The sequence below is a fragment of the Somniosus microcephalus genome, chromosome 9, assembly GCF_052327205.1.
Source record: "Somniosus microcephalus isolate GS21.2 chromosome 9, FLI_Smic_1.0, whole genome shotgun sequence".
NCBI classification, from domain to species: domain Eukaryota; kingdom Metazoa; phylum Chordata; class Chondrichthyes; order Squaliformes; family Somniosidae; genus Somniosus; species Somniosus microcephalus.
The window spans coordinates 127,797,918-127,820,216 of NC_140995.1; the positions used below are offsets into that span (position 1 = coordinate 127,797,918).

General features: G+C 49.5%; 1 protein-coding gene across 2 annotated transcripts in view; it reads right to left on the reverse strand.

The window, feature by feature from the left end:
• Positions 1 to 22,299, reverse strand: part of lama2 (laminin, alpha 2) — a 600,632-nt gene that overhangs the window by 378,421 nt on the left and 199,912 nt on the right. For both annotated transcript variants that reach the window (XM_085997158.1, XM_085997157.1), the window contains exon 4: positions 4,335 to 4,577. In XM_085997158.1, the coding sequence (XP_085853284.1) occupies positions 4,335 to 4,577 (243 nt within the window). The remainder of the gene's footprint in view (positions 1 to 4,334; positions 4,578 to 22,299) is intronic.

The following is a 22,299-nucleotide window of genomic DNA, read 5'->3' on the forward strand; positions in this document are numbered from 1 at the left end:
TCAAGGGAGAGGATGTGAGGCTGCAAGGAATTATTGATATTTTAGGATTGTGGCAGAAATGCATTAAATCTGTCCATTTCAAAATCCTTCATGACAGCTGGAATAAGGGATCATTACACATGAGTGTGGTCATCCTTGCTCATCCTCATCTAACTGAGCTAACCTTGCTGTCACAGGAAAGACTCCCTCAATGGACTTTCAGATGACTCTCAAGGAGGTTTAAAAAAAATTATAGTAGCTATTTTCCTTGGTCTACGTCCACGTGCAGTAGATGGCCAGGGTGCAATGAATATCATAAAATCGGGTGGGTTCCTTTGCAAGTGTGCGCTGCAACCTGTCCAATTTTCCAACATCTGCTGTGCATTGGGCTGTCCAGTGCGCATAGACAAGGACCCAGAAAAATATCCCCTAACTTTTATGGTTCATGAGTTACAACTGCTTATATTTTTACCCTTTCCTTCAAAGCTCTTTGTGCACCTTTTTCATGATGTGGATGCCACTCTTCTTCAGCAGTCATTCCATTAAAATATGAAATACACCGAATTACACCAATCCAATTGTGGGGCAGAACTTTCATAACTGAGTCCTGCCAGCATTGTACTCAACAAAACCTCAGAAATACTCAGGGGGCCACCAGCATGGCTGCCAAATTTGACCAAGACCAGGATAGACTGGATCCTGCAAGGGAAATCATGGCTTTGAAAGGGGCTGAGCCTCCACCTGCCCCTTACAAGGCCAGTGACATGGAAGAGGTGGGGATTCCAGAAGACTGGAATTTCCATTTCCAGCCCTTAATTAGGACCTGTTGTGTAGTCGGTGCAGGAAGTGGGGTCCACCTAATGTCCCAGCCCAGTTTGAGGCCTGCACACCCAAGAGGACCAAAAAAATGTTAAACTTCAAAGTGGCTCCTTGACAAAAGTAGCTGGGGATGCAGTTTCTATTAGTTTCTTACAATGGCCCTGTAGCGGTTGAAGTAGATCGCCACTAAATAAGAGAGTTTGACTTCGACGAACTATTAACAAGTTGTTTATTTACAGGAACAGACTAATTACATCGGTAAGATGGCAGGTAAGATGGCTGACTGTAGGAGCATCGTGGTATAGGTCTTGTCCCAGCGGGGACTCCACGAAGACTAACTGTAGGAGCACTGCGGAGAGCGTGATGACGTCATCACGCTCTGCTGTGTGTTCCCGCGCTTTGGGCGTCACGCGATCGCGTCGCCGCGTTTGCCCGCGCTTGTGGCGTCGCGTGACCACGTCGTTGCGTCAGCGCGTCTCCCGGTATGAAGACTGGCCTTTAAGGCCGAGGTTGCTAGGCCGGGCTGTGCCGGTACTTGCCGCGGGAGCGGAGAATCACTCCGCTCCCGCCTGCTGGCCGATGCGGCCGAAGTCACCGTAAGCCGGGCTGTGCCGGTGCTTGCCGCGGAAGATCGCGTCGCTCCCGTCGGCTGGTCGTTGCGGCCGAAGACGCAAGGCTGGGCTGTGCCAGCGGCCGTCCTAGAAGGCCGAGTCGGGCCGGCAGCCGCCGCACGCACGTCACGTCGTACGTGACGTCAGCACGCTAGGACGCGTCTTAAAGGGGTAATGGCCCCAACAGGTAAGTTAAAAGGGCAATGGCCCCAAAAGGTAAGTTAAAGGGAATTATGTATCTCAGTGTATAGGACAACCCGTGGGACCGCTACACAGGGCCCCCCAGAATTCACTTTAACGAAAGTCCAAGGATGAGATGGTCTGATGAGCTGGTGGTCACGGCGGTCGTGCTGTCTCGACTTGGTAGGCGAGGTATGAAGATGCTGCTCGTGAGCGGATCCTTACACGCGTCGTGGCGAATAACACGTATCCGTCAGGCGAAGGACCATAGAGACGTGCAAAACAGCAGGCCTTATCAGAGTGATGGGCAGATTGGGCGGACGTGGGCGATGTCTCCGTTGACTGGTGAGCGAAACCTTCAGGAGGCTGGAATGCACGGAACAGTGCGTGCCATAATGCTACGACATTAACAGAACGGAGGGTGAAAAGTTGCTGTGTTGATCTGTGATCAGAGCAACTTCCACGTGTTGATCGCGGTCGCAGGATGCCCGTTGGACCCATCCTCGATGTATACAGCTTCAGTAGACGTTTGCGTTTGTTAACGGAAAAACTGGAGAAAGGGCGACAACGGTCCAGGTTGTTGTTGCTTTCAGGAGGGGTTAACTCTGCCTGGAGGGCGGCAACACTTGTAACTGTTGTAAATTTAGGAGGAAACAGCCGGGAGGGCAGCACGCTTTTTGTTCACGCCGAATCGTGTAGTAAGTAACACAACCAGCAGGCTGAAGGGCTGGTGCGTCGTCGGCGGAGAAGGAGTCGTCGGTGTTCACGAGAGATGGGTTCTCGTGGTTCGCGAGGGATGGGTCCTCGTGCGCGAGGAGTGCGTCCTCGTGTTTTGCGGGGGTGAGTCCTCGTGGTATCCCCGCGGGGCGCGCTCCGATCTTGTGGGCCCGAACTTGCTGTACCCCGCGCTTGGAGAGATGAATACCTGCTGTCGCTGTGGACGTAGAGGCGGACGATCCGTGTGGCGGTAGGAAAGACGAGTACGGGGACCGTGAGCAAGTGCGTGGTCGGCGCCGCATCGATGTTCTCGTCGAACGGGGCTTCTACCAGTATAAAGCACGAGGGAGACTGTGGCTCCCTGGATTGCGGTAGCGACAGCAAAACGGCTGATGCTTCCATGGCGTGCTTCTTTTGTGAAAATTGTTCACAAAAAAAAACGGGGTCCGGTTGAGTTTTGTCCGTGTCAAACGGGATCTGCCCCAGGCTGCGCTTACCTTGCGAATACGTTCGCAAAGACGGGGTCGCCTTTGGCGGAGTAAGGCGGTTGCTGTTCCGTGGTTGTTCGTCGGTCGTCTTGTGGGAAGATGAGGTTCAGGCTACGCGTTGCTACCGTGAAAATCGTTCACGGATACGGGGTCATCAATTGTAGTGTTGGAATTGATGAGCTTCCGTACTCACGTCGTTGGGTCACCAATGTAGCGGTTGAAGTAGATCGCCACTAAATAAGAGAGTTTGACTTCGACGAACTATTAACAAGTTGTTTATTTACAGGAACAGACTAATTACATCGGTAAGATGGCTGACTGTAGGAGCATCGTGGTATAGGTCTTGTCCCAGCGGGGACTCCACGAAGACTAACTGCAGGAGCACTGCGGAGAGCGTGGTGACGTCATCACGCTCTGCTGTGTGTTCCCGCGCTTTGGGCGTCACGTGATCGCGTCGCCGCGTTTGCCCGTGCTTGTGGCGTCGCGTGACCGCGTCGTTGCGTCAGCGCGTCTCCCGGTATGAAGACTGGCCTTTAAGGCTGAGGTTGCTAGGCCGGGCTGTGCCGGTACTTGCCGCGGGAGCGGAGAATCACTCCGCTCCCGCCTGCTGGCCGATGCGGCCGAAGTCGCCGTAAGCCGGGCTGTGCCGGTGCTTGCCGCGGGAGCGGAAGATCGCGTCGCTCCCGTCGGCTGGTCGTTGCGGCCGAAGATGCAAGGCTGGGCTGTGCCAGCGGCCGTCCTGGAAGGCCGAGTCGGGCCGGCAGCCGCCGCACGCACGTCACGTCGTACATGACGTGACGTCAGCACGCTAGGACGCGTCTTAAAGGGGCAATGGCCCCAACAGGTAAGTTAAAAGGGCAATGGCCCCAAAAGGTAAGTTAAAGGGAATTATGTATCTCAGTGTATAGGACAACCCGTGGGACCGCTACAGCCCCAGCATTCCCCCAGCTGACTACTTATGCCACGGTATGTGACCTCTTCTGCTGGGGGCACTGCAAAAGGCGTGAAAAATCCGCATCATGAATATCAAGAGGGTCAGTGGTGGAGTATGCAGGTAGGTACATCCTGCCACTTCGGCTGGGATGCAGCCTCCTGTGGATTTTCTGGGTCTATGTGTCCTGCGTTTTCCTGCAGCAGACACTTGTAAATTTTTGTGCTGTGCTTTCCTTTCCTTCATCTATGAATTGAGTCCATAATATTTTTATTCAACACAACATGAAACTCCACATAAAAATTATTTTGCACACCCATTGGTGACATCAGGTCATATTGCACGTGTGCAATGTTATGTGCAACTCAGTACCTGCAGTACTCTTTATCCATTCAATTTACATTTACCTTAATTACAATATTTTATATAACGTTGATTACAATGCAAGCAACATCAGTACTGTGTTTGAATGTGTGACTAACAACCTGACTTCAAACACAACAAAAAGACTGAACACACCTCTGTCCCTCACATTACTCCAAATGACAACATGTTCCCATGATAACTTTATAAAAGTGATTTGTAAATTATCTTAATTTCCAGTCTTACCTCGCCATTTTCCAGAGGATGGATTTTTGAGTAGAATGAGGTACAAATAACTTCATCATCTGCTGTATACGATGGGTTGCCTGTCCGAGGCACAGTGCTGTAGCGAGTAAGACATTCTGTATCTGTTATAGCGTAGTATTGCCATGGTTTGTATGTGATTCCATCCATTGAACGCTCCAAAACCCAATTCCCAGGGCGTGGAGAATTGGCTGCTTTTATTATAACATATGCAATCTGGAACACCTATAAAATATGCATGGTTATTTAGTATCAAACTCCCAGTAATAATTATGTATCAGTAAATATAGGTTTAAAGTGTTGGCTCATTTTTAAAACTGAATATTTTTACACAGTTTTCTTTAAAAAAAAATACTGAATCTACTTTGCAGATGGTGTTGGTTTGGAATAACTTTAAATGTATGTTTCAACATTTTTCTATACAGAAATGTTATCACAAAAAATCAAAAAGGTGTGTATCATAATCACTAACATGTGAGAAATTCTGATGCAAGTCTGTAGTTAATGTTTTTCTACACCAAATGACTCATTCTTTGACTACACCAGATAGGCTTCCAGTGTTCACACTGACTTTTCACTCATTTTTATTAACTGTTTGGCAATTTCAGCTTTACATTATTGTGCAGTACAGCTTTATTGTTGATCACTAATATTGGCATTCTACGAATCCTTACTGCTGACGTGAGCCAACACTCAGATTGCTATGTAGTCTGAGATTTTAAAAAGTAGCCTTCGAAAACTGCACAGAAAGCAAGTCAACTGACAAATGTTAACCTAAAAATTATCACACAAATATCTGGCACACACCATGCTGCTACATCCTACAATTGAATTTATCTGGATTATAGCAACCCATCTTAAAACTAGAATGTTACTACATACTGTAGCTACCAAACAAGCATATAACTGTAATATATACTGGTTAAAAAAAATCCTGGTACACTCCCCACCGCTTATAGCGGGCGCGTTCATGCAAACACGATTTACCTGCATACGCAAATGGCCAGTGTAACATGACAGCTGAAATCCTGGAAGTGTTTTAAAAAAGCATTGCGATGGAAGCCGGCCTTGCCCACAAACCAGCCAGCATGGTGAGTTTCCGCTAATTGTGCCCCTTTTACAACCCTTCGAGGAGGCTTGTAAAATTAAGCTGTTTGTTTTTTTAGGCACTAATAGGCTCTCTTAAAAGATTTTTGGGGAAAAATTGAGTCGTACCCCCTTTGGGGCGCTAATTTCACCAGGGCGCTACTTTTAGCGCCCCGAAAAAATTAGCACCCCTGCGGCCGAAGCTTACCGGTAGCACCCCAAGAGGGAAGCGGGGTGCTACTGGAAGCTCCCCGCCTCCCTCTTGGGGTGCTGTGAGTGAATATCGCGGCGCTACGTGCCGCAGCACCATGCTCTGTGACATGTCGCACTGCGGTACTGCAGGCCTTCCTCCCCTTCTTAAAGGGGAGGAGCCTAGCGCAGCGCGACCCGGGGCCCAGCTGGGCCACCAGGGATCGGAGTGCCGGCAAAAGCGCCGGACACTCAAGAGAAGTGCCGGGTTCACAGAGCGCAGCTGGCACTCCATGGGGGGGGGTTGTAGAGGAGGCCAGGGATGGCAGAGGGGGCAGGTGCTGGCAGGTGGCCAGCAACAAAAATGGCCGCCCGGCACCTCCCCTTTAAATTGCGCCGCACCAGCCGCAGGTAGGCTCCCCTGACCCTGTCAGACATAGCGTCCGGCGGTAAGTCAGGGGGCGCTACCGAAGATCGCGGCCGGGGTGCGAGCGGGCCGGTGTGCACGGCAATTACGTCATCACCGGCGGCGCAGCACCGCGCTAACGGTTACTGCTGCCGCTGAATTTCGCAGGAGGCATTGGCGATGCCGCGCCTGGGCGCTAGGGACTTTGCGTCCTGTTAGCACCCTCTTAGGGCACTAACAGGAGGCACAAAGCAACCGAATTTTTAGGCCTTTAAATATTAAGAAATATTTAATTTACTAAGAAACTGACAGTGTACACCAATGAAACTGGTAAATGGTTCTGTAGTTTTCTAAAGTTATTTTCAGTGATTTAAAATTGGGTTACTCACATCAATGGACTGGACACTCTTATTAAAAATGCTTATTTTTTGTGATAAACCATTTTTCAGCTGTGTTAATAAAACTGCAGCAGGTTATCACAAATATATCATGGAATATTTTTTAATGCAAGGGAAAAAAAGTAAACAACTACATTTTAAAACGAATACGCTGGTGCACGGAGGTTTTACGTTTGTGATTATGCAAATGAATTTGAATCATAACTTCACAAAACCGGCACAATTTAGAGTGCAACTTGGGCCCAGATTGCTGATTGCGCCCGAAGCGGAAACTCTACCCCCTGATGTAGAATGAAAGGTAATTAGTGAGTAAACACAGCTATTTCTGCCCAAAAGAAACAGAGCATTTAAGACGCTATGGGGGAGAAATTGGGTTGCTTTGTGCCTCCCGTTAGCGCCCTAAGAGGGCGGGTGCAGCACCGCTCACGCCTCCTGCAAAATTCAGCAGGAGGTTAGCGGTGGAGCTAACTGGTAGCGCCCTGTGGTGCTGCGCCGCCGGCGATGACGTCATCACCATGTGCAGTGCCCCGCTCACGTCCCGGCCACGATCTTCGGGAGTGACCCCTGACTTACCGCTGGACGCTATGTCCGACGGGGTCAGGGGGGCCTACCTGCGGCCGGGAGGCGCTATTTAAAGGGGAGGTGCCGGGTGGCCATTTTTGTTGCTGGCCGCCTGCCAGCACCTGCCTGCGTTCCCATCCCTGGCCTCCTGAACTGCAGCCCCCCCGCCCCCATGGCGTGCCAGCTACGCTCCAAGAGCCCGGCACTTCTCTTGAGTGCCGGGCTCTTTTGCCGGCACTCCCGATCCTCGGGGGCCCAGCCAGGCCCCGGGTCGCACTGTGCAAGGCCCTTCCCCTTTAAGAAGGGGAGGAAGGCCTGCAATACCGCGGACCGATATTGACTCGCAGCGCCCCAAGAGGGATGCAGGGTGCTTCCAGTAGCGCCCCGCTTCCTTCTTGGGGCGCAACCACTCCATTTTCGGCATGCGCCCCGGTGAAGTTAGCTCAATTTTTAGCCCTATAACTGGCAAAGTTGAAATTATCGTTAACGCAAATGGATAATGACTGTCACTTTTTGGCCAATATAAGCGACTGCCCGTTTTAAACATGGACGTTTTAAGTGGTGCGGGCTGTAATGCCCTGGGAAAAAATCCTACGGCTGGATTTTCATTCAGGAGTCGGGTTGGAGGCGGGACTACAACTTTTGGGGTAGCAGTCCCGTCTCCATCGAGATGCGGCCAATCCACGCGATTTTAACTTGATTGTCCAGCGGGCTCAGCAGGCCAATTAAGGGCCATCAGCAACAGGTGACGTCACAGACTGAAATTTCATCTGTCAAGACGTTTTGACAGATGAAATATCAGTGTTTGAAAGCTGTTTGACGCTGTCAAACACTGACAGTCTTACTTCTAACATGAGTCCTTCTCCACAGACTCAGTTAGAAATCTCTCCTGCACAGAAAGCTGCAGGCTGTCACTTTTGACAGTTCGCAGCTGATGTGCCTCAATAATTCCGAGACTCGAAGTTAGCAGAACAAAAACAAGGCTTTTATTAACTTAGAACGTAACACGTAAGAGAGAGAGATGTCTTCCTTCTGGAGACTGAGGCCAGACTGAGCTAGCTTACAAACGGGGCCAGGTATGGGCGGAGCCCTACACACAGCACATTCCAGCACATTCCAGTATACAATACAGCACATTCCAGTACACAATACAATGAGGTCTGGGGGAAGGGAAATGACACTGAAACCGATCTCAGTCACAGGCAGTGATGAATGGAATATTTCATCACATTCACCCCTTCTATAGATTTAGTCTGTTCGGGGGTTTGATAGTCCTCTGCGACCGACGTGGCTGTTGCGGTGCCGCAGGTGTCGGCTGGGTGTCCCCGGTAGCCTCCTGGGTCTCTGCCGGGGGTGCCGCCAGGGTTGCTGAAGGGGTAGTTGGTGGGGGTGCCGTTGGTCGGTGTTCTTCCGGGGGTGATGAAAGAGTAGTGGGTGGGTAAGAGTTGCTGTGATCGTCGTTGCCGCTATTGCCGTGGTTGTTGTCGATGCCGGCTGGGGCGACGTCTTTTATGGACACGGTGTCCTCCCTTCCGTCGGCGTGCCGGACATATGCGTATTGGGGGTTGGCGTGGAGTAGGTGTACTGGCTCCACGAGAGGGTCCGTCTTGTGGCCCCTCACATGCCTTCGCACGAGTACCGGACCTGGGATGGAGAGCCATGACGGCATGGATACGCCTGAGGTGGATTTCCGGGGAAAGACAAACATTCGTTCATGAGGCGTGGTATTAGTGGCCGTACACAATAGCGACCGTATCGAATGGAGCACATCCGAGAGGACTTCCTGCCAGCGGGAGATAGGGAGGCCCTTGGTCCTTAGAGCTAGAGTGACTGCTTTCCATACTGTCCCGTTCTCTCGCTCCACTTGGCCGTTACCCCGGGGGTTGTAGCTGGTGGTACGGCTCGTGGCGATCCCCTTGGACAGCATGTACTGGCGTAACTCTTCACTCATGAAGGACGCCCCCCTAACCGTATGGCTGTAGCTCGGCATACCGAACAGGCAGAACAGGCTGTTGAGGCATTTAATGACCGTGGCGCTGGTCATGTCTGGGCAGGGGAAGGCGAATGGGAACCGGGAGTATTCGTCCACAATGTTCAGGAAGTAAACATTGCGGTCGACGGACGGGAGGGGGCCCTTGAAATCTAAGCTGAGCCGCTCAAAGGGCCGTGTAGCTTTGATTAAGTGGGCTCTATCTGGGCGGTAGAACCGAGGCTTGCACTCAGCGCAAGTGCGGCAGTTCCTGGTCAGGGACCGAACTTCCTCAATCGAGTAGGGTAAGTTACGGGACTTTATGAAGTGGAACAGCCGCGTGACCCCTGGGTGGCAGAGGTCATTGTGGAGGGTCTGTAGCCGATCCCCGGTGGCGCTGGCACACATCCCTCGTGAGAGGGCGTCAGGGGATTCGTTAAGGGCCCCTGGCCGGTAAATGATGTCGTACTCGAAGGTGGAGAGCTCGATCCGCCACCTAAGAATCTTATCATTTTTAATCTTCCCCCTCTGTTTATTATTGAACATAAACGCTACCGACCGCTGGTCGGTAAGTAGGGTGAAGCGTTTGCCGGCTAGGTAGTGGCGCCAGTGGCGCACTGCCTCCACGATGGCTTGGGCCTCCTTTTCCACGGAGGAGTGTCTGATCTCGGGCCCTTGGAGGGTCCTCGAGAAGAAAGCTACGGGCCGCCCCGCCTGGTTGAGGGTGGCCGCCAAGGCGAAGTCAGACGCATCACTTTCCACTTGAAATGGAGTGTTCTCGTCCACTGCCTGTAGCGTGGCCCGCTCAATATCCTGCTTAATGCTTTTGAAGGCGGCGTGGGCCTCAGCAGAGAGCGGGAAAGAGGATGCTTTCAAGAGGGGGCGGGCTTTGTCGGAGTAGTTGGGGACCCATTGGGAATAATAAGAAAATAACCCCAGGCACCTTTTCAGGGCTTTGGGAGTGTTGGGCAGGGGCAGCTCCCGTAGGGGGCGCAATCGGTCGGGGTCTGGTCCGATTTCCCCATTCTCCACCACGCTGCCTAGTATGCAGAGGCGCGTGGTGTTGTAAACGCACTTGTCCTCGTTGTAGGTGAGGTTGAGTTTTTGTGCGGTTTTCAGGAACCTCTCGAGGTTCGAGTCGTGATCCTGCTGGTTGTGACCGCAGATGGTGACGTTGTTGAGGTAGGGGAAGGTTGCCTGCAAGTGGTGGTCATCGACCATGCGGTCCATCTCCCTCTGGAAGACCGAGACCCCATTCGTCACCCCAAAGGGGACACTGAGGAATTGGTAGAGGCGTCCGTTCGCCTCGAAGGCGGTGTACGGGCGGTCCTCTGGTCTGATAGGGAGCTGGTGGTACGCTGACTTGAGGTCGATGGTGGAGAACACCCAGTATTGGGCGATTTGGTTCACCATTTCTGATATGCGGGGTAGCGGGTAGGCGTCTAGTAGGGTGTACCTGTTGATCGTTTGACTATAGTCGATCACCATCCGTTTCTTCTCGCTACCCCTTACCACTACCACTTGGGCGCACCACGGGCTGTTGCTGCGTTCAATAATGCGCTCTTTCAGGAGCCTGTCTACCTCGGTCGCGATAAACCGCCTGTCCTCCCAGCTGTACCTCCTGCTTTTGGTCGCTATTGGCCGGCAGTTAGGGGTAAGGTTCGCGAATAGCGAAGGCGGCTTTACCTTCAGGGTAGCCAGACCGCACACTGTGAGGGGCGGCTGGGACCCACCGTACTTGAGCGTGATGCTTTGGTGGTTGCACTGGAAATCCAGGCCCAAGATCACGCTCGCACATAGGTTCTTCATGATTAATACTTTAAAATTATCATATACAGTTCCGTTAACGCCCAATTGTACCGTGCAGTAACCCAGAATGGTCGATGTCTGGGTTTTGTCAGCCATAGAGATGGTACCCTAAGTAGGGACCACCTTTAGGGAGAGTTGTTGTGCCAGTTCTGGGTGGATAAAGCTCTCCGTGCTTCCACTGTCAATTAAGCATTTAACCCGGCACCCGTTTACCTCGATGTCCACCATTGATCTGGATAGCGGGTGCGGCCTGGTCTGGTCCACTGTGACCGATGCCACTGTAGGGCCCTGATCGATACAAGATGGCGTCCACGCTGTCTGCTCACAAGATGGCAGACCCCACGAGGTCGGGCAAGATGGCGTCCAAGATGGCCGCTCCCACGGCGCACACGCGGCGGTGGCGGGTTTTCCGGCGGTTGGTTTTCCGGCGGGGTTCCCTCTGCACACCTTCCCGAAGTGCCCCTTCTTACCGCACTTAAAGCAGGTGGTGCCTTTCGCCGGGCACAGGTTTCTGGTGTGCTTTGGCTGCCCGCAGAAGTAGCAGTTGGGTCCCTGACGCGTCGCGGCTGTCGTAGGGCTTCTGGGAGGAGAGCGGGGCCCAGCCGGTGTCGGGCTGTCGGGCGGGGAAGATGCCTTCCAAGATGGCGGCGCCCTCGGTGCACACGTGGCGGCGTGGACGGCGCGGGCTGAAGAGTAGGCGTCCGAGTTTCTCTGGGCCACATCCAGGGATCGTGCGGTGTCCGCAGCCTGTTTCAGGTCCAACCCCGTTTTTTCCAGCAGTCTTTGCCGGATGTAAGTGGAGCTGAGGCCTGTGATGAAGGCATCGCGAACAAGCTTGTCAGTGTACACTGCGGCTTTTACATCTCGGCACTTGCAGTCTTTGCCAAGCATTTTCAGGGTGCTTAGGAACTCCTCCACCGATTCCCCAGGTCGCTGTGCGCGGGTAGCGAGCAGGTGCCTAGCATACACCTCATTCGTAGGCTGCTGGTAATGCGCCTTTAAGATGTCGCAGGCGGCCAGGTACGTCTCGGCGTCTTGGATGAGGGGGTAAACCCTGTGGCTTACCCAATTCCGCAGAATTCCGAGTCTCATCCTCGCAGCGTCCGTAGCGTCTTTGACGGCTGCGGAATTGTCCAGGAAGAATTCCATACACTCAAACCAGTGTCCGAAGCATGCTGATGCGTCCGGAGCATGTTGAACCAAATCCAAACGTTCGGGTTTCAGGAGTTGGTCCATAGTGTTGAAAAATAAGTTAATAAAATTGATGTGCCTCAATAATTCCGAGACTCGAAGTTAGCAGAACAAAAACAAGGCTTTTATTAACTTAGAACGTAACACGTAAGAGAGAGAGATGTCTTCCTTCTGGAGACTGAGGCCAGACTGAGCTAGCTTACAAACGGGGCCAGGTATGGGCGGAGCCCTACACACAGCACATTCCAGCACATTCCAGTATACAATACAGCACATTCCAGTGCACAATACAATGAGGTCTGGGGGAAGGGAAATGACACTGAAACCGATCTCAGTCACAGGCAGTGATGAATGGAATATTTAATCACAGCAGCCATTCTGCTTTCTGTGCCAGTGAGATGAGGGACTCCCCGAACCTAAAGGATGGAAGGCTGAAAAGGTAAGAAAAGGTCATTTACACTTCTTTAATCACTTTAGACACACCAAACTCACTTACCTTTGCACTCATGCACACATCACTCACCTGAACACCGACATCTCGACCCCTCCAAGCCTTTCAACCCGACGGCCCGACTCCTCCAACTTGGCATGGTTTGGAGCCGTTGGGAATCCCACAGTTCAAGCTTAAAAATAGGGATTAGGCTAAAAACTGCCTGTTAACTACCTGTTAACAGGCAGTTAATTGGCACTAATCTCTTCCCACCTTGGGGAGGCGGGTCCCAGTGCGGGGCGGGTACCCGCCTCCTTTGAAACTGGCATGGAGGCGGGTTGGGGGTGGGATGGGGTCGGGACCCCCGATTTCGGGAATTTAACCCCCCGCACGCCTCCAATCCCGACTCCACGGCACACTGAAAATCGAGCCCCTACTCTCTGATATATAATACTTTGCATCTCACTGCTTTACTATGTTTCATCTTTACACCCCATCAGCAAAGCTCAGAGGTTTCAGTGCAGTTTTTGAAGTTGCCTTGGATTCCACTGTAGTCAAAGGATGACCAGATTCACCCATCACTGTAATACAGCAGGTTTGTTGCAACAATATACCACATGACTGATTCGAGGTAAAATTATTACATACCCCAATTATATTGAAAGATACAGGCCTTATAGTATAATTGTAGCGCTATTTACCCACTGCTTTATAAAATTTGCTTAAGATGCAAATAACTTAGTTGTTGCCTCCCCAAAATCTTTAATTACCAGTAATTTACATTATAAAATCTTCCTTCTTTTTGTAGTTACATCTATATATTAACAATCTTCTATATAACATGCACTTCCTATCCACAAGCCACGCGTCCTGTGTCATGATTCAATCAACATCTTTGATACTAATATTGAATATTAGAAAGCCATAAGTAAACATTTATATTGGAAATCTGTATGTAAACATTTATGTAGTGAAAACCCTATTTAGCATGTAAACATTTCACCATTTCGGTTCGTTGATGAACCAATCAAAATATTCAAAATGCTTTTACGAATTTTTTTATCCAGGAACTGAAATTTTAATGTCAAATAAAATCAAAAATATTAGATATTTCACAATAATAATAAATTTACCCACCAAATTGTCCTGTTTTTGTGTATTTCAATACCTTCATTTTTTTTTCTTTAAGGCCTCAGTCTGACTTCTAAACTTGGGTTTCAACTGGATATTTTTACCTCACAGCATTCGGAAAAAGATTTCAATCACGTATGTGCATTTTCAGGATGTGCTTTTGTAGAATTCCTAGCATGTAATCTGTGCATCAGAATGAATTAATGGCCCCTCATCCTGTGAGGGTTTGAGAGTTTCTTTGCTTTTTTAAAAAGACTGAACAAAATGTAGATTGAATTCTCAAAGTTTTATTTCAGGCAAGTTCTGATTAAAGTTCATTGACCTGAAACGTTAACCCTAGGCTGGATTTTGCAGGGGGTCAACGGGCACGATCGGTGGTAGGTTGGGTTGGAAAGTGATTTTTTTCCCCAGTGGGTCGGGACCCCGCTGTGAACCCGCCTCCACGCGCCTTTACCAAATGTCAGGTCTATCAGTGCTGAGCAGACCCGACACGCAGCGGCGGGGGAGGCAATTAAAATCATTAGTGGCTTGTTTACAACCACTTATCAATGTTTCTTTCCCAGCTTTTTAGATTTGACAGGTCACCCACCAGTTTCCCACTGTGCCTAGACCTCATCTGTGAAGCTGAGGCAGGAGGTCAGTGGCCATTGAATTAGTTGTTGAGTTGACAGCTTCAAATGTCAAGTCAAAGCTCCCAGCTGATTGAGATATGGGCCTAGAAATTCGGTGGCACCCCGTTTGGGGCGCCAAGCTTGCCTGGGCGCCGGAATTACCGCTCCGGACGGAACCGCTTGCGCCAGCCTGATATTCAGTTTCAGTGCCCCAAACGGAAGCGGGGCGCTGTTTGAGGCGCCCCGCATCCCTCTTGGGGCGCTGCAACTGAATATCGCAGCGCAACGTGCCGCAGCGCCACACGCTGCGGCACGGCGCGCTGCGGTACTGCAGGCCTTCCTCCCCTTCTTAAAGGGGAGGGGCCTGCACCAGCACGATCAGAGATTGCGAGTGCCGGCAAAAGAGCCCGGCACCGAGCGCCACTACCGCCGCAGGTAGGCCCCCCTGAACCGGTCGCAAATTGCGACTGGCGTTACAGCGGGGGGGCGCGACTAAATATCACGATCGGGGCGGTAGCGGGGCGCTGCGCACACCGATGATGTCATCGGTGGCGGCGCAGCGCTACAGGCTAACGCCGCCATTAGCGCCCCGCTAAATTTCATGGGAGGCGTGGCCAGTGGCGCTAAACCCATTAAGTGCCCTCTTTGGGCGCTAACTGGTGGCGCAGCCCACCGAATTTCTAGGCCATGATCCCTTACCCACTAGCTTCTGTAAACTGCATTTCCACTACAGATTCAGGATGCTGCAAGTCTTTGCACAAGTCTCCATCCAGTCTGACCTCATTACCTCGCCCATCATTGACAGATCGCTTCTGTCATCTATACTTTACCTGCCAGCTATTCCACCAGCATGGGTACCCTTGAAACTCTCTCACCTTGGTCCTCAGAATCCCACCACGATCAGGCCCAACACCAGCATCACCAGGCACACCAGCAGCACCAACAACAACACCAACCTTCTCCGCAATCACCTGATGCTACACAGCACACAGGGCATCATCACCCAACCACATTGCTGCCCGGGAGGCCAGGATGGCCTCACCATGGCCAGATTTACTTCACCTGATGCTGTACACCCTGGCTACCACATGATGCACCAGGTTGGCACCACCCCACACCATAAACCATCCCTACAATGCCCAAGCCATTCCTTTCACACTCATCACCATTGCGGGGGGTACCGTTATACCTCACCATTCACTGCAACTCACTAAGCCACTTCCAAAGGTGCACACAAATCTGTCCAAGAACGCAAAGTGTTCAAAATAAAGGTTTCAATACTTGACACCACAGTAACAGAAACGTTACATCAACATTGCATAAAACACCCAAGTACCTGCCTTGTGTGTTGTTAGTTGATATGATTGCACTAGGATGAGGGTGAATGTGAGGGGTGGCTTGTGAGATAGGGATGTGATAATGTAGATAGAGAGGGATGGGTGGAGGTGCAAGGTAAATTGGTATGAGTAAGGATGTGCAGAGTAGGGTAGGGAAGGCAGAGTGATGGAGATGTGATGAGAAGCACAGCTGGATGAGGTTGAGTGTGGCTTTGTACTAACATTTCATGATCTACTGAGATCATTGAAATCTTTGCGGCACTGCACCCAGGTCCTCCTGACCACATCCCTGCTTGTGCCCTCCTCTGCAATGTGCAACCAGGCAGTGTTGATCTCCTGGGGAGGTCTCTTTCACCCATGGGAAGGGAAAAGGCCCTCCCTGTGTGCTGTGGCTCCCTCCACAAGCATATGGAGGGAGTCATGGGAGAGCCTGGGTGCAGCCCTGTGCCTTTGTGCAGTCATTGTCAGTGTTAGCAGCAACTCAATGCTGTAGAACATTGACAGCACAAATGTCAAAATAAAGTTGGTCATGGTCCCTTTAAGGAAACCGGCTGATGTCACGTCATCAAATGATGTCACCAGACCCGCTTCCTCTAATTGACCGGGAAACATGCTGGGCGGGCTTAAGGAGCCCAATCTCAGGAAATTCATTTCAGAGGCTGGGGTGGAGCCAGCAGCGGAGTCGGGACCTGCCACCGACATCGCCCGCCACAGACCCACCAAGGTTCGTAAAATCACGGCCTCTGTTTCTCTTGCCACAGAAGCTGCCTGACCTGCTGAGTATTTTCAGCATTTTCTGTTTTTATTTCAGATTTCCAGCATCTGCAGTATTTTCCTTTTGTATAAGTGATGGCATCTTTTTAAGTTCATGAACAATTGTGCTTTTCTGGTCTGAGCTGTCACAGACAACTGTGATTAGTAGCACCTGCAATTGTAGTTTTTTTGTTGAAGTTTGGAAAAGAAAACTCAGATTGTTTGTCGAGGGTGGATTTCTTTTTTTACTCACACACTCATTTATTTCCTTAGAAAGTTCATTTAAAAATTACTCTTCATTTCGGAATTTCTTTAATATAAAAACTTGTAAAATGTTTGAATGATTAAGATTTGAAAGTTCTCTGGGGTAATTTGTTGATGAATGTCTGTGTTTATTAAAAACTACACAAATGGGCAAGCTCATTAATAATGCACTAAAGAGTAATTTTTCCACCCATAAGCATGCCAAGAGTGCAATAAATTTAGTGGAGGGAAAATGATATGCCAGTTTCACAGTATGTTTTCTGAATGTGTGCTGGGAGTGCAAAAGTAGATAATCTGTCCATAAATGCTTAAAGGCAAGAACTGTTGATGATGTGGGGGGAAAGGAAAAGGGCTTCAGACTGGTCAGGACAGGAGGCTGATGGGTGGGAACATTGTGGAAGGGTGGTGTCCAAAAGAAACCAATTACATGTTTGTGTCCCATTCTCCTGGTCCCCACTCCCTCACAAGGCTGCCAGATCCCATAACATTTGAATAATGCCAAACTCTTCCTCAATGCTCCAAAATCCCCTCTGCAGTCCTGCTGGACACCATCAGCCCTCTTGACAGTTCCCCCCATTCCCACAATGCACCTCTCAAACACACCAAATTTGTCAACAGCAGCTACAAATTCTCCACACTCAGGCTGAGGTGAAATTGAAAACTCAAGCTCGGTGTCAAGACAGAAGGACAGGCGCATGCGCAGGAATTTGTTTACAGGTGTTTCCAACAATAAGTAATGACATTTATGGGTAAATGAATTGATTTTCTTTCAGAATTGTATACATAGGAACAGGAGTAGGCCGTTCAGCCCCTCGAGCCTGTTCCGCCATTCATGGTTGATCTTTATCTTAATTCCATCCACTCACCTTGGCTCCATATCCCCCAATAACCTTGGCTAGCAAAAATCTATCAATCTCTGATTTAAAATTATTAATTGAGCTAATATCTACTGCTTTTTGTGGGAGAATTCCACACATTTCACCCTTTACATGAAGAAGTGTTTCATAACTTCTCTCCTGAATGGCCTCACACTGCTTTTAAGGTTATGTCCCCTTGTCCAAGACTCCCCCACCAGCAGGAAGAGTTTATCTCCATCTAACCTATCAATTCCTTTCAAAACTCTAAAAACCTCAATCAAATCATCCCTTTGACCTTCTATATTCCAGGGAACACAAGCCTAGTTTATGTAATTTCTCCTCATAATCTAACCCATGGTAATATTCTGGTGAACCTGCGCTGCATTCCTTCCAAGGCCAATATATCCTAAGGTGCGGTGGCCAGAACTGCACACAGTATTCCAGATGTGGTCTAACAAGGGCTTTGTATAGCTGTAGCAAAACTTTCTCCCCTCCTTCGAGTTATAAAGGCTAACATTCCATTAGTCTTTTTGATTATTTTTTGTGCCTAACTACCACATTTTAGTGATCTGTGTACATGGACCCCTAAATCTCTTTGGACCTCCAATGTTCCTAGCTTTTCACTATTTGAATAATACTCTGATCTATCCTTGTGGTCCAAAATGAATGATCTCACACTTACCTGCATTGAAATCCATCTGCCACATTTTCGCTAACTCACTTAATCTATCAATGTCTCTTTGTAATGTTATGCTCCCATTTACATTACTTACTATACCACCAATTTTTGTGCCATCATCAAACTTGGATATATGGCTCTCTATTATGTTATCTAAGTCATCAATAAAAATTGTGAATAGTTGAGGCTCCAATATAGATCCTTGTGGGACACCACTCGTCATTTCCTTCCAAATTGAGTACATACACATTGGCCTAGAAATTAGGTATGGCCCCGCCAGCTCAGTTGCGCCCAAAAGTTTGCGCAGCGCCCGGAGCCCGTTGCGCCCGCCAGAAATTCACTTTTAGCGCCCCAAGTCGGAACCGGGCGCTGTTCCAGGGTGTGCCCGCCTCCGCTTGGGGCGCTGAAAGTGAATTTCAGCGCTCCAGCTGCCGCTGCGCCACCCGATGCGGTGCGGCAGGCTGGGGTACTGCAGGCCTCCTCCTTCTCTTAAGGAGGAGCTGCCTGCAGCCGTGAGATCGCCGCTGGATTCTGCCGGCAAATGAGCCCGGCACCACGGAGAAGTGCCGGGCTCGCGGGAATCAGCCACCAATGCTGCGGGGGGGGTAGTGTAGGAGGCCGGGGAGGGAGGTGCGGGCAGGCGGCCGCCGAAAAAGCAGCCGGCCGCACCTCCACCTTTATGCGCCCCACTAACGCTGCATGAAGGCCGTGTTTCACGAACGTTGTTTGCGGCCGCTGCGGAAGAGGCGGCCGCAACTGAATATGGGCGTCGGGCCAGCATCGGGGCGGAACCGGGGCGTTGCGCACACTGATGACGTCATCGGTGCCGGCGCAGCGCTACCGGCTACCGCCGCCATTAACGCTGCACTCAATTTCCGCGCTACCAACCCCGCCGGCGCAGAAGACCTCTTTAGGCGCTAAGTGGGCGCAAGGCCCACTGAATTTCTAGGCCATTATCCCTACTCTCTGTATTATACCACCTAACCAATCCCCTAATCAGGTCAATAATTTGCTTTCAATTCCATGAGCTTTCATTTTAGCTAACAGTCTCTTATGTAGAACCTTATCGAATGCCTTCTGGAAGTCCATATAAACTACATCCAGAGACATGCCCCCGGCTATTACTTTAGTTACTTCCTCAAAAAATCAGTTAGGTTTGTTAGACATGACCTGCCCTTTACAAATCCATGTTGGCTCTCTCTAATCAGCTCAAAATAATTTGGTAATGTGTCTGCTATGTTGTAAATTTCAGTTATAGCTATATAGGAAAATGGCAGATGGAAACTGTGCGAAGAAGTTATTTGAGCAATTTGGCTTATTAGTTCATCAAAGTCACAAATGAAATCCTTTGTGACTGTGACAAAGGTAAACTATCCCTCCTTGTCCTTCTCGACTTGTCTGCAGCCTTTGACACGGTTGACCACTCCATTCTCCTCCAAAGCCTCTCCATAGTCGTCCAGCTGGGTTCTGCACTTGCCTGGTTCCATTCTTATCTATCTAATCGTAGCCAGAGAATCACGTGCAATAGCTTCTCTTCCCGCTCCCACATCGTTACATCTGGTGTCCCCCAAGGATCTATCCTTGGCCCCCTCCTATTTCTCATTTACATGCTGCCCCTTGGCGACATCATCCGAAAACACAGCATCAGTTTCCACATGTACGCTGACGACACCCAGCTCTACCTCACCACTGTTACGTCCGTGTAATAATAAGAAAAGGACTGCAGAGAACGGTACAACAGGTGTTTACTCAACGGGGTTCAAACTGCAACTGAAACAACAGATTACTACTCAGCGTTATATACAGGTGTGGTCACTGCCGGTACTACAGTATACATGAGCTGTAGAAAGAAGTTCCCCCCTTAAAGGTACATACATTACAACCACCACTTCTCTCGATCCCTCCACGGTCTCTAAATTGTCAGACTGCTCCAGTTCTGGAGCAGCAGAAATTTTCTCCAATTAAATATTGGGAAGACCGAACTAATGTTTTCGGTCCCCGCCACAAACTCCGTTCCCTACCACTGACTCCATCCCTCTCCCTAACATGAGTCTCAGGCTGAACCACACTGTTCGCAACCTTAGTGTCATATCTGACCCTGAAATGAGCTTCCGACCACATATCTGCAGCATAACTAAGACCGCCCATTTCCACCTCCATAACATCGCCCATCTCTGCCCTTGCCTCAGCTCATTCGCTGCTGAAACCCCTATCCATGCCTTTGTTAACTCTCGACTTGACTATTCCAATGCACTCCTGGCTGGCCTCCTATGTTCTACCCTACGTAAACTTGAGGTCATCCAAAACTCGGCTGCCCGGGTCCTAACTCGCACCAATTTCTGTTCACCCATCACCCCTGTGCTCGCTGACCTACACTGGCTCCTGGTTAAGCCTTGATTTCAAAATTCTCATCCTTGTTTTCAAATCCCTCCAGGGCCTCACCCATCCCTATCTCTGTAATCTCCCCCAGCCCCACAAACCGCACCCCCACCACCCCGAGATATCTGCGCTCCTCTACTTCTGGCCTCTTAAGCATTCCTGATTATAATCGCTCACCAATGGTGGCCGTGCCTTCTGTTGCCTAGGCCCTAAGTTCTGGAATTCCCTCCCTAAACCTCTCTGCCTCTCTACCACTCTTCCCTCCTTTAAGACGCTCCTTAAAACCTACCTCTTTGACCAAGCTTTTGGTCATCAATCCTAATTTCTCCTTATGTGGCTCGGTGTCAATTTTGTTGTCTTATAATACTCCTGTGAAGCGCCTTGGGACATTTTACTACGTTAAAGGCGCTATATAGATACAAGTGGTTGTTGTTGTTGTAGTTTTATGCTACTTTCTAATTCATGAATTCTAAATGTGAAACAAGGAAGAAAGAATCTGATTATGTGTTCATCATTGGGGCATTAAGCTACTTTTTCATTCATTTTAAGTCAGGTATTTAATGGATAACAAATAAATAATTATTTCGGCCGATCACCTTTTTACCCTATGGATATATGGTGCTTTGTTCTGTGAAGTCTGACCCTTTTGGTGTGACACCTTTAAAAGACACGACAAGGCAGAAACATGAAGGTGAAACACTTTTATTTATATCAATAGAAAACACTGGAAATGGTAAACAATAAATATTATTTTCTGTGCATGGACAAGAATCAAGATACAACAGAGTGAAGGTGGTGTTAAGTTACTCCTTCCAGGATTTGAGATGGTCCATAGTGCAATAATAACAAGATCCCATTCATTCTATCCAATGTTCTTCAAGGAATTACACTTGTATTCAGCTTATTGTTTTGTGCAATAAGAACATTGGCCTCTTGTGCGCCCCCACTCCCTTTGCTCCACCATTGGCAGCCATGCATTTAGCTTTCCAGGTCTTGAGCTCTGGACTTCCCTCCCTAAACCTCTCCATCTCTCTTCTCCTTTAAGACCCTCCTTAAAACCTACCTCTTTGACCTTGCTTTTAGTCACCCCTCCTAATAGCGCCTTCTTTGGCTGATTACGCCCCTGTGGAACGTCTTTGGAATGTTTTACTGCGTCAAAGGTACTTCTCACAGCTAGCTCAAGAAACATTTCCACATTTATACTGGTTAAGAAGCTAATTAGCACCTTGAGAAATATTGAAGGATCATTATTACAGATGTGTTGAATTGATTGCTTTTTCTCATTTCTGCTAATGAAATTGCTTCTCAGGAGCCATGTTTTAAAACTATAGCGGTCAATTTCCTTGCTGTTTCTGGTGGGTTAGTGGTGCTAGAAAAGTGTGGGCAATATTTCCTGTGAGAAGACCCATGGGGAAACCATTTTGAAGCACATGCGCACCTATAAACATCTTCCACCCAACTTTCCGGTGCTTCTGGAGGCAATCCATAATGCGGCCGCCGAATCGCCATTAGCCTCATTTACATACAGCTGCCCATCCTGGACTTACCGCATTATTGCACTCGGGGTAAGTTACACCCATTTGTATGATGTGCAGCAGTTGTTGAAATCAACTGTTAAAGCTGGAAATGAGGACAGAGAAGAGGCTGAAGACAGGAAATGTTTTTTAAATTGGCATTGTTTTTTACATTCTGTCTGCAGACACCTACACTTGTTCTGACTGCTTTGTGGAGGTTCAGAACACCAGCAGATTTTCAGAACTCCCCACCCTAACAATATCAGGGGTATTAAGGAGTTGGTATGGCATTCCCCATGGCCATCTATTCTCGTGTCTTTTCTAGGCACTGCCTGAGGGCCAGCATTATGGGAGATGATTGGCTCCTCATGCTGGTCAGACGG